The 13,190-nt window shown below is 34.3% G+C and overlaps 1 protein-coding gene across 1 annotated transcript; it reads left to right on the forward strand.

Moving 5' to 3' along the window:
• Positions 1–3,366: 3,366 nt before the first annotated feature.
• Positions 3,367–12,982, forward strand: LOC111631718 (hypoxia-inducible factor 1-alpha inhibitor-like). The gene is made up of 2 exons (XM_023376020.1): positions 3,367–4,157; positions 12,360–12,982. The coding sequence occupies exons 1-2, from the start codon at positions 4,053–4,055 to the stop codon at positions 12,609–12,611; spliced, it is 357 nt and encodes a 118-aa protein (XP_023231788.1). The 5' UTR covers positions 3,367–4,052; the 3' UTR covers positions 12,612–12,982.
• The last annotated feature ends 208 nt before the right edge of the window (positions 12,983–13,190 follow it).

Here is a 13,190-nt window from a genome sequence, read left to right on the forward strand (position 1 = left end):
GTCGATACAGAGACCACAAATTCGCGCGAGCGGATAGGTATGAGGGTTGGACCCGGAATGGAGAACTGAGAGAAAAACGGAAGAAACTGCACTCCAGAAGTTTAAACATAAAAACCGTTTATTTATATATAATCTAAATTAGGTTTACATCAGCGAATAAAATGCAAACATAAACTACATGAGTTATTATTCAATTTTTAGTCCAAATTAACGACCGGGTGCGCGTTTTGTTTACTCGAAGAGAGAGCGTACAATAGTGCACGGGCAGGATAAATACCTTAGGTTGTAGGAGCTCAAGTCCAAAATCAGCACAAAAGGTCCAACAGTTCTTTTTAGGTGAACAGTTCTTTTCAGGTGAGCAGAAAAATTTTCGTTGAGGTCTTCTAGTCTTGTAGTTGAGAAGGAGGTGTTGGTTTACGGAATCTCGGCGGGTGGTAGACGTTCGGAGCGCACACACAGGCACCAATAATAACTTCCACACCCTTACTCATCATGCCTGGCCCTTTTATATCGAGTCCTCTTTTTCGAACTTTTCTCCGATTTCGTCAGCGATGACGATCTTCTTGGTCCAATGAGGGGACGGGTGACACAATCGTGACACAGAAATGTACTCATCTCAACAAGGAACCCAACTCGTAGGAATCGAGTTTTTATTGATTTTATTTTTCCTTTTTCTCGTTTAATTTTCTATTTTCTCGTTCCGTCTTTATAAAGTTTATAAAAAAAATTTTAGTTTAAAACGCAAAATTTCTGGTTCTCACAAAAGACTGTTTTTCTAAGTAATCTAGAATCTAGCTGCAAGGACCCGCTTCGCTGTGTTTTTATTTGTGGGCAAAAAGTAACGATGGTGAAAATTAAGATAATTACATTATAGCCAATCTTACCCGTTTTCACAGAATGCAAGAATTAGATCCCCCGTTTCTGATTAGAGATCTGGTCCCAATTCTATTTCTGAACGTCTCCTGTTCACGTCCAGTCAAACGAACTATTTTCAACGTTTCTGGAACGTTTACAATCGTTTTATAATCGAACCAATATTCGAATTTTATGTTCGAATTTAATTCGAACAAATTCGAACATAACATTCGAAATAGAAAACCACTTTCAACCACTTTCAGCCCCATATCTCCCGCACCCTTATAGCTATCGAGACGCAACCACCATAGTGCACGAATGGAGACTTGGTGTTTGTATGTGGACACCACATACAAACACCATTCACGTGCGATGTGTAGTTTTGGCGGAAAAGTGAAATATAGGGACATACATGTCCATATATATATATATATAGATTAATGTAGTCTTCAAAGTTTAGCAGAGTTTTTGCAGAAAAATAATTTATCAGGAAACACGCGCCTTCCGTTCGATGAGCCGCTCCGCGACGAAAACAAGCTTAAGCAACGGCGCGCACTCGGTAAGTAATCCTAAAATTTTTTGTTTATAGCATAGTTTATATGGATTATTCCCAAAAAATTATATGTGATTTGAAAATGTTGAGTCAAATTAGTCTAGAATCGATTAATTTTATGGAAGAAAACCTTTCAAACAGCCGTAGCCGCTAAATTGCACACGTGCCTGGCTGTGATTGGCTCAGGTAGTTAAGTGACTCGTACAACACGGAATTCATATAACACGGAACGTATCTATCGTGTTATAGGGGGTCTACTGTATTTCGCCAGAAAACTTGCACATCATTGCTAAACGACTGTATTTCTTCTTGATTATTTCTTAATAGTCTCCATTCGGAATCTAAACTTTGAAGCTCGCGATCAGTTATGAGATTAGGAAATAACGAGGCAACATCTGTAATTGTATGTATAGTCCCATTTTAACAACGGTTGGATTCAAAAAACTAAATTTTTTTATAGAATTGTTTTTAGGAGGAAATCTAGCAGTAATTTGGGTGCAGTGTTCAATGCAAAACGAGGCAAATATCATCATACAAAACATGCAATTTTGGGGACTTCAGATTGCATTTCTACATTTAATATATTGAATAGAGGCAAGACATAATCCAAAAATTCTAGAAATAATTTTGAAACTGAATCATTTAATTTCTGCAGTATATTATTTACAGCAAGGATGTCATTACTGTTGACAGCATCAGCAAAATATAGTTTTAGAGCAGCGTACTGTTTTAAGATTCGAATTACCACACCATGAACTAAAAGCCATCTGGTTTGGGATGAATGTAGAATTTTGTGAGTCAATATTGCAAAATTGCTGAAATTGGCTGAATTCACAAACTTTTTTTGGAATAGAATTAAAATAATTGTAAATTTTGCGGCTGAGATCTTCGACATATTTAGGTAATTTGTGACACGCACAAGTGAAACGAATCGCATATACATTTTATAATACAGTAGAGCGTCGATTTTCCGAATCAATTGGGGACTGGAGTTGTTCGTATAACTGATATTTCGGATAACCGATTTATGTACGAAAAAATAGTTTAACGTATCCGATGTTGAAATTTTTCTCCGTTGCGTGTCGCTTCGCGTTGAATTTTCGTCGATGTTAAGCCTAACAAAGACTATTGTATCGTTAAGAATTATTTTTTTATTTTGTACAAACAAAATAAATATATTGAAAAACATAAAAATAATAAAAAATTATACTTCAGATGTTAATTTAGTATAAAAAATGTAAAATATTTGAGTAGCTCAAGACATAGCCAAAGATTGAAGCGCCACAGCACTAGCGAAAATTTAAATTGCCGACTGGAATTCTTTCGGATGATTGACGTTTCGGATGATTGACTTTCGGAAAATCGACGCTCTACTGTATATAAATTAAATACATTACTTTTTAATAGTGTCATCAAAGAATGACGCTATTATAATTCCCATCGTAACATTAGCTCCATCGGATGCAAACCCTATTAAATTGTTTTTGTAGTGAATATTATTGTGGTTAAACATTTCAGCAATGTAAGGTAGTTGCATCAGAAGCGTTTAATTTAACCAAAAAAAAACTATCTCGAATAGCGTTATCTTTTAAATACCTTACAACTAACCATAAGTGTTTTATTTTGCTTTAATCCATTGATTTATCCACGATAAGGGAAAATTTTCTTATTTCGTAAATCTTCACAAACCTGAAGAAAACCTTCGTTAACAGTAACGTACCTCACAATGGCTGTTGTTTTGGTTCTGCTACATGCCAATCCTTGAGAGAAATTTTTGAGTCGGGACAAATGTTCATAATTAATTTCGGCAGATGCTCCATGACCAAGAAAGGCAGGTTGTGCTTTGCTACGAATGCCAAAAGGGTCTTTTACAATATATGAGAATTGAAGGTACAAAGAAATGTTTTATTGAGAATTTTTAGATACATTGAAAATAAAAATTTCTGTTTTGAATTATCGTCAACTTTTCGTAGATTTGGTGCTTCAATCGGTAGATCGGACCAAAAATCGGTAGATCTACCAAAAATTTGGTAGACGTGGCAACATTGATCTGACCGTTACTACACTAGTGTCATCTCGTGGTTAAAACTGGAACTACGGCTATGGAATCGTTCTGTAATTACCCGCCAGTATAGACCTTGGATCCGACGGGTTCCTCGCGCCGCCTATCGATCGCACCATTTTCTAATATAAAAAAGGCGGCGGACAATTTCCGCGTTTCGTTTGTACGGAAAGTCGGAAGTTTTTGCAAATTTAATTTAATTGCGTTCGGCGGTGGTCTGCACCGCGTAATCACCGTCGTTTAAAACCGTCGATTTTCGTAATTCTACTTTTTCCGTCGGGCGTCGCCAGTGGCGTCACGCCATGTACCCGTCGTTTAACTGAGGGCTTCGGTCGATTTTTTGAATTTTATATTTTTTAGCAGTTCCTTCGTCGTCACAGGTTTATTTGGTTATCGCCGACCCACCTACGTTTACGTCGTCCTCTGGTCTTCAGTTTGTCTTAAACGGATGGTTTAGGTCTACGGATACGGGCAATCGACCGAGGCTGCGGTAATCGCCGGCGGTCGAATATTTTTTCCGGATAAGTTCCGGGCCGTATTTTTGTGGCGCGGTCGGACGGAGACGCCACCCGGGCTAATAAGATGGCATCCCCCCAAACGGAGTTAAAAAGCTACGACTTCCCCCTGGAGCCCATTCCTCGTCTCAGCTGTTTGGATCCCAACGCCGACGCGCTCATCGAAAATATGGTATGAGTTTTTCTCCTTTATTTTACGTAACCGTCCGATTTGGGCGGAACGGTTCCCCTCTTTCCGTTTCCGAGGAATTCGTGCTCCGATGGCCGAAGTTTTGTTATTTTCGTCCGGTCTCCCCAATTGTTCGCGGATCGCGATACGTCCGAGATACGCGAGAGTTGTTTTGGCTTATTCCGTATTGCCGACGAATCGGACCGCGAGACGTTCGGTAGCTCAGAAAATAATCAGAATGGCGAGAACACGAAAGTGGCTTCCAGTCTCGTTTCTCGTCGACAGTTCGTTCTGTAGCCGTACGACGAGTCGCGAGTCCTTCCGGTGCGGATCCGGACCCGGATAATATCGTGTCCCGGCTGACTCCGCCCATCGTGCCTCGAGTTTTTGAGTTCGTTCCCGCCAATGCCACCGCTATTTTCGTCGTTAAGAATTGAACAGATCCGTACGATGTTTTCTTTGTTCGTTTAAATCCTCTGTTTTAGTTATTTAAAAAAAATGATTTTGGTTGTGGGTTTTTATTTCTACGAATTCGTCTTCCGGAGATGACGATGTTGCGTTTGAAATGGTTTGCCGTTCCAAATGCTGTTTTTTCGTCTGCGGCGTCCTTGGTTTTGTGGTTAAATAATTTTTTTACGAACTTTTCTTATTTCTGCAAATATTGGCTCCGTCTCTAAAAGATTCGCTTGTTCTTCGGCTCGTGTCGGAGCATTTTTCGATTTCGGAGCGCAGTGTCGGCCGAGATGTTTTGTACGTGATTTTAGTAAATGATTGACGAGACGAGAAAGAGGAATGAAAAGAAGTTGGAACGTTCCGGAAACTTTGACGAAATATAAATGAAAATATGGTATACCGAAAATATTTATAAATGTGGCGAGTGACGGTCTTGGATGTTAATGTCGGTGGACGACGATAAATTATTTTGTGTTCCTTCGATGTTTGCACTTTTTTGGAGTGGAGAGAGGCACGGCGGATGCTTTGAATGTTGCGTGGTTACGATTGGAGAGAGTGGAGAAACCGAGGTGGTATTGCCGGCCTTAATTTTTGCACCTCTGACGATATCTCTTATAGCAATTTCGGCTGCACTAGTTTTATACTGATGTGACTGTAAGGCAGTGGTGTGCTGTCAGTGGAAGCTGTGGCAGCACCGCTTCCCTTGTATTTTCTAAAATATAAATACGTATCGTGCGATTATTTTCATATTTTAATGTACTTTGAATTACTTAAAATTAATATTTTATTACAAATTTCTATATGTGTGAAAAATAATGATAAGATTGTTATTGTATATTTGAATATAAATCTATATATGCATATTCTTAATGGAAGTGCTGTATCGTTGAATGCGGGATGGCTTCCGCGGCAAAAATATTTGAATGGCGTAAAGCAGCCGGATTACAGGCATTCGTGTATGCGCTTTACAGAGCACTAACCTCGTGCGGTTTAGCTGGTGTATTCTACGTGCCAAAATATCGCATAACGCTTGCAATGATTCTATCCGGGGCCTGTACGGCTTTCCTATCATCATTTGTCACAGCACGTCACTGTCTTACGGGTTTACTAATCTTGGTTTTTTATGTTTTTTTGCTGTAAAATCTGTTGGAGTTTGCTTAGACTACATGCAAAACGGTTCGTATAGTTATTAATCAATGTAGTAATTGCTTGACGGTTGTTGTCACTTGTATATTTATCAAATTTTGTCTTCTGTGGAAATTTCAATTTTTGATTTAACTTTTACATTATTAAATGCAACTTTCTCTTTGTCCACTGCTTTAGGCTTTAGGGGTATAAAAATATTATCTTCTGTAACATTTGCTTCTCTACCTACACACTGACCTTGCTTGAATGTTACTTTCAGATCTCCGGCACAAATAATGGGCAAAATGATACTCTTGTTTGCTACTTCTGTGACACAGTTTAAGTTTTCTTCTGTTCTCTATATTAAAATCAAGCCATTATCCAACTCGTCGGTAATCGCTTTTGACATTGGCTGTTTTCTCTGCCTTTAACTTAATCTGGTGTGTATTAAAACTACTATGCATCTGAAAGAAAACATTTTTGTTTGCATAACCAAAATACGAGATTTCTTATATCGGAGTGTATGCTATATAGGGTAAATTTGCCTGTGTTCTCCCTACTAATATATTACAGATGAGAATTGTCATTAACTATAAGCACTGTAATATTTTTCCCAATCACTTTGTCAATTTGTATGTCAACAACTGTTTCCCCAAGAGCCCTAGCTACTGGAGTATATTCATTGCCAAAACTGAATAATTGTCATCTGAACCTAACTGCAAATTCAGTTCACTAGTCACACTTTCCTTTAAGAGACAACTGCTGCTTCTGGTGTCTATTGTTCTGCAAATTATTTGCCCATTTATAACTGTTGTCTTATAAGTTACAGGTACTACATTTAAAATTGAGTCTATAATATCTGGATTAACTGTTAAGTTGTTAAATGTCTATCTCTGGATTCCTTGGTACACTTTCTTTGGGTATGATCTTTCTCACCACACTTCTACAAGCAATTGTGACTTTAGGTTTAGGGCAGTCTCTAGATACATACCAATACATTTTTTTTCTTCATTGAAGAATTCCAATTTTCATTGTTTCGATCGAATTCCAATTGTTGTCACAATCATTATAGCAAAAAATTATATAGCATTCATACCTTTTAAATTCTGGATTAAATCTCTAAAATTATTCGTATTCATTCGAAGATTGCAATGGACGATTTTTTCCCGTAAAGTACAAAGAACTAGCAATATTTAGTTCAAGAGATTACGCGCATTGAGCCAAATTAGTTCTCGACGTCCTCAAACTGGTTGTAATGTTTTTATTGTAATCATTCAATTTTTAACGTTTCTAAACGTTTGTTCTAATTATAACACTTCATATCACCATTTTTGTTTCAAATACAAAAACTTCTTTTCCTTTGACTTGTAAGTACTGTCTTTAGCACACTCGTTACATGGTTTTGCTTGCATTTCTGTTATGAAGCAGTACAGGCTTATAGTTTCTAATAGTCTGGTTTTGGTTTCTTTGTTTTGATTGTTGACCATATATGTAGTTTTAGTAGTACTGTAGTAGTAGCATATTTTTGGAGTACAGTACCGGGCTTCTGGATTAAAATTTTTAAAAATTGTTTGATCACTTTTTTTCGGACACCAAATATTACATATTCTGAAAATTTCATATTCATATCTTAATTAGAATTTAAATTATTGTAATTCTACTGAATTCAACATTTCTCAACTTCTAGAACTTTCAACGGAAATGACGCTTTTTTTTTGTTTCTATTTATAATACGATTGCAATATTATATATTTTTGGACTCCTTGTTAAATAAGCAAGACGATTAACGTATTTTTAAAACAATAAAATTAACTTACTTGAAGAAATTAATTTTTAAAGCATATTTTGTTTACTTTTATTTATACTTATTATAATTAATACTGTTATCTCATTTGATCGGTATGGAATCTGAATTGCAATCTTTTCATGACAATGCCTACGGCATCATAAATTAAAAAGTATTCTTTAGAAAATCCAAATGGTAAACTTCGGGTTGCGTGCCATTCTTCGTACATTTTGACACAATTTACCCGTGTAATACAATTGGCTGAAACAGTCATAAAGAAAAATAGCATAATGGAATATCTCGATAAGAAATTTTCTCTACTTACCACCAGAGTTGACTTGGAAAAACAGAGGAATGACTATAATGATAAATCTATGGAAATCTTAACGGGTATACAACAAACTGCAAATAATCTAGACAAGAATAACTTTGCTGATCTATCTGGTGTAAAGAAAGATAGCAACCTTTGTTATAGGGATATTTTGAAAAAGGTATTAAACCAATCTTGAATGCAAGCGAACCACCACCACCTACCCATACAGTTTTAGTTTATAGTGAACAAAAGGGTGTTACCTCAGAGCAAACTAAAAATTTTCTAATAAGCCATACGAAACCACATATACTTGGTGTAGGGGTAAATAGAATACAGAAACTGAAAAGCAGAGGAGTCGCTGTTGACTTAAATGATCACGATGAAGTCAAATATTTTAAAGAGTCTGTAGAACAAGTTCCTGGTCTTACCTCACGCTTACCGAAAACACGACTTCCACTAATGAAAATTGTATCCATTCCTAAAACAGTGATGAAAGATGAATTAATAAAAGATATTTATGAACAAAATGTATGTTTTCTACGAGACTATACTGATAAAATGTTTGCTGAAAAAATTACTGTAAGATTTCCTCTCAAACAAAAGAATGAAAACTACCTCTCTTGGGTTTTTGAAGTGAAACCTGAAATAAGGGAAAAGCTTGTTAAAGAAGTAAATGTTCACATTCATTGGTCNTCTGTTTATTTCTCTTAACCCATCAATTTCCAGACTCATCTACAGGTGACAGAGGTTTGCAAAGTTTTTTTTTACATATAAAATTACTAAATACAGGAATAAGCAAACTACCACCAAAATATTTAAAGTAAGTAGTATTTATTTAAAGTAAGTAGTATTTAATTGGAAACACTGGCATCAAGTCATTTCTCAAAATTTTTCAAATGTTTCAAACTGTTTTATGATTTTTATATACTGTATTTTATAGTATTTATATGTGAAAAAATATGACAAAAGGGAAGGTATTAGAATTTTTTATCATATTTTATTCTTGGAATATTAAGCTTACATCAGCAATTGGTTCCAAGAGGCGACTTAAGTCGAAAAAAGATGTAAGTCGAATTTATTCGTCACTAGGCTAAACCACAAATAACCATTCCCAGTTCTGTATTTTATTTATAAATGCACTTTTAATATATGGTTAATAAGAATCTATTTTAAGCTTACAAACATATTTATTTTTTTCCTGTACTATATTAAAAACTAAAATTTATCTAAATTTACAAATACATGTACAGTACGAACATACTTGTAAATATACATGTTACAATTTGGCAATGTTTACGGTACACTGCAGACTCTATTTGTTAATGTGGTTTGCTCTAAGACATAAAATAAAATGATTTTCTAAGGTTAAATAACAAATACAGTAATTAAAATTATTTTGCAATAGTAGAAAATAAACTAATTTATGTTAAATTTACCAATAAAGACTGCTAAATAAGACGACAACACAGAATCACAGCTGTTTTCATATTTCATTCTCTAGGATTTATGATGTACAGTATTAACATTTACTGTAAATGTATCTTTTTTAATATAATTTTATATACTTTTATTCTTATTTATTGTATAGTAACATGATTTTATGTGCTTCTAACACTTTTCTAGTGANCGGGATGTTTCTTTTCAATAAAATCAGTCACTTTCTGATAATACCTCATAATTTCCTTTATCGAGCGAGATCCTTCCACAACGAAGCAAACACACGGACTGAGACCAATGAACAGAAGTGAATAAAAAATGGCGCAGCAAACTAATGTAACATTGTATGGTCAGTTTTTGTTCGTATCGTGAAGCAAAAATATGTTTGAATTTCGTGTCATATCCTGAAAATTTCACATGCTGGGGCGTTCGTATCCTGAGTTACCACTGTACTTATTATATTATCTTATTATAATTAATACTGTTATCTCATTTGATCGGTATGGAATCTGAATTGCAATCTTTTCATGACAATGCCTACGGCATCATAAATTAAAAAGTATTCTTTAGAAAATCCAAATGGTAAACTTCGGGTTGCGTGCCATTCTTCGTACATTTTGACACAATTTACCCGTGTAATACAATTGGCTGAAACAGTCATAAAGAAAAATAGCATAATGGAATATCTCGATAAGAAATTTTCTCTACTTACCACCAGAGTTGACTTGGAAAAACAGAGGAATGACTATAATGATAAATCTATGGAAATCTTAACGGGTATACAACAAACTGCAAATAATCTAGACAAGAATAACTTTGCTGATCTATCTGGTGTAAAGAAAGATAGCAACCTTTGTTATAGGGATATTTTGAAAAAGGTATTAAACCAATCTTGAATGCAAGCGAACCACCACCACCTACCCATACAGTTTTAGTTTATAGTGAACAAAAGGGTGTTACCTCAGAGCAAACTAAAAATTTTCTAATAAGCCATACGAAACCACATATACTTGGTGTAGGGGTAAATAGAATACAGAAACTGAAAAGCAGAGGAGTCGCTGTTGACTTAAATGATCACAATGAAGTCAAATATTTTAAAGAGTCTGTAGAACAAGTTCCTGGTCTTACCTCACGCTTACCGAAAACACGACTTCCACTAATGAAAATTGTATCCATTCCTAAAACAGTGATGAAAGATGAATTAATAAAAGATATTTATGAACAAAATGTATGTTTTCTACGAGACTATACTGATAAAATGTTTGCTGAAAAAATTACTGTAAGATTTCCTCTCAAACAAAAGAATGAAAACTACCTCTCTTGGGTTTTTGAAGTGAAACCTGAAATAAGGGAAAAGCTTGTTAAAGAAGTAAATGTTCACATTCATTGGTCAACCTGTCAAGTGTATGACTATATCCCCACGATTCAGTGTTATAAATGTCTATCTTTTGGACATTTTGCCAGGAATTGTACTTTTACAGTGCAAACTTGTAGTCACTGTGGTGAAAACCATCTTTTTAAAAACTGTACCAAGAAGAATGATACACCGAAATGTGTCAACTGTCTCAAAGAAAAAAAGAATGCAATACAATCACAATACTATGGATAAAATGTGTCCAACATACCTCAGAGAACGGACAAAATATATGAACAGAATTGACTATATAAATTAACTACTCTGGAGATTGATCACTACTCTTTATATCTAATATTTAGGTAAATATCAATGACACATTTGTTTCTGCAACTGTGCAAATGTGCAACTGCAATATTACTTTGTGTTTGCCTTGCAGCTTTTGAACTTTTGCAATACATATCTAATGGATAATTACATTTCACTATTTGGACATCTATTTTGTGAACATTTTGCACATTTTGATGTATCAATTATAACTGTATTTTTGTTTGCCAGCCTCAACATGGCAAGATGCTACTATATGTACCTATTGTACTCTATATCCTAATTAATTGTATTCTTACTTTCTATGATAAACATATCTATTTGTAATCTTGCTTATTATGTATATAGTTAGGTTTAAGTTTGTATTTATATCAGATAGTTGTTATACTTGATGTAATTATTACCTTATATATGCATTGATTTATTTATTTTATTTATTTATCATATTTAAATTTTCTTTATGTATTTGTATGTATGTATATTCAGATCCATCATTTATGCAAGTGTACTTCATTTCTCCTGTGTATTGTAAACTGAATGTGTATAACTGGTAATTCATGAACAGTGGGGTTGGTCTGTACTTTGTTTGTACAGTTAAAAATGATTGATTGATTGATTGATTGTAGTAGTAGTAGTAGTAGTAGCAGCAGCAGCATCATCATTCTTGCCACTGTCAACCTTTACTGATTTAGACTTAAAAAGAGCTAATTGTTGTTTGCAATTCCTTTCTAACTGTTCCATGATTACATCTTGATGCATAAGTTAAGGTAATAGTTATTAATGCCTGCATTAGAATTGGCAAATTCATTTTTTAAAAAGTATACAATACAATCAGAATTAGTCTGTCTATGGAAAGAATCAACTTGAGAGCAATGTCATGCATGATGTTACTTCAGTTAAATCAGTCAACACATTCTTTAATGATGTCAGCATTTTTTGCTTAGTATGTCAGGTAGTGTGTGAATTTTATTTTCTCTCACTAGATGGCAGAATGACTTTTCCATTAATTGTGTTAATTTTTTTATAGTATGTATTAATTGTAAAGAATCATACATTTAACAACTATTACAGTGAATTTCCTTGTATTCTAATACTATAATATAAAGTTTTCATAACACTGTTTATAATGGCAGTGACATGTTTAACAAATAAGGAAGAATCTATAAGTAACCTTCCACAACTAAGCAATCAATGGCTGAATGCTCATTGGCTAAAACACAAGTTGATTCATTCAATAGACAGACTATAGAGAAGTTTGAATTAGTGAGATTTTACTACATTTGGATAAAATTTGTTATTCATTTAGGTTTTAAGACTATGATTATCAGACTAATTTAAAATTTTTTAAATGATTATATCTTTAATATTTGATATAAATGTTGATTCTTAATAACTATAATTATTTTACAGAAACCTGTGGTGTTAACGGATACAAATCTTGTTAGTTCTGCATTAAAATGGAATTTGGATTATCTACAAAAAAATTTAGGGGATGGTTCTTTCACTGTGTATATATCAAAAAATCATAAGTTTAAATACTACGATGATACAAAAATTCAGGAGCACTGTTTGGATTTCACTGCACCGACGGAACGTTTCGATATGAAATTTGTAGACTTTGTCAAAAGACTGCGTAAACTACAAGCAAATGATAGAAGGTAAAGGTAATTTAAGCATTTTTAAAGTTTTATAATAAATCAGAATTTTTTTTTTAATTAATTGTTTAAATGTATTATTACTAATGATGCAAAGAATAGTATATTTGGCCTCAGGCAAAATACCAAATATTCAGCCAAACTATTCGGCTTGATTAACACATGTATGAAAATTGGCACGCAAACTGCATTATGGCAAGGATTGGGCACCTTGCTGTGTATTGGCCCACTGTCACTATGCTTTGCCAATTGTGTTAATTCTTAACAGTTGTAGCGGACAGACATAAGCATCATGGCAGTATGTGATAAGTGATGATATCAAATGTGGATAACAATGAAATGATATACACATGTAAATAATGGAAAAAGAACAGAGAAGGACCGCAAAGTGAAAATGTGAAAATNTGAAGGCATAGAGCCTTTACTACATGAAAATGAAAATTAATGAATACACTGTGTACAGTAATTTACTTGATAAGACAGACCTCAGAAAAATACTTTATGAGGCATAAAGCTGTCTATAATGAAAATTAATTAACTAAGGACTTTTTTGCCCTGCCAGGGTGTGGCCGAGTTATCTGGAGTG

Source organism: Centruroides sculpturatus, unplaced genomic scaffold (assembly GCF_000671375.1).
Source record: "Centruroides sculpturatus isolate CEXI.00-Female unplaced genomic scaffold, Cexi_2.0 scaffold560, whole genome shotgun sequence".
Classification (NCBI taxonomy): domain Eukaryota; kingdom Metazoa; phylum Arthropoda; class Arachnida; order Scorpiones; family Buthidae; genus Centruroides; species Centruroides sculpturatus.

Coding starts and splice junctions, on each gene's coding strand:
- LOC111631718 (XM_023376020.1), top strand. CDS start 4,053: ATGGCATCCCCCCAAACGGAGTTAAAAAGCTACGACTTCCCCCTGGAG. Junction 4,158..12,359: donor ACGCGCTCATCGAAAATATG/GTATGAGTTTTT, acceptor ATTATTTTACAG/AAACCTGTGGTGTTAACGGA.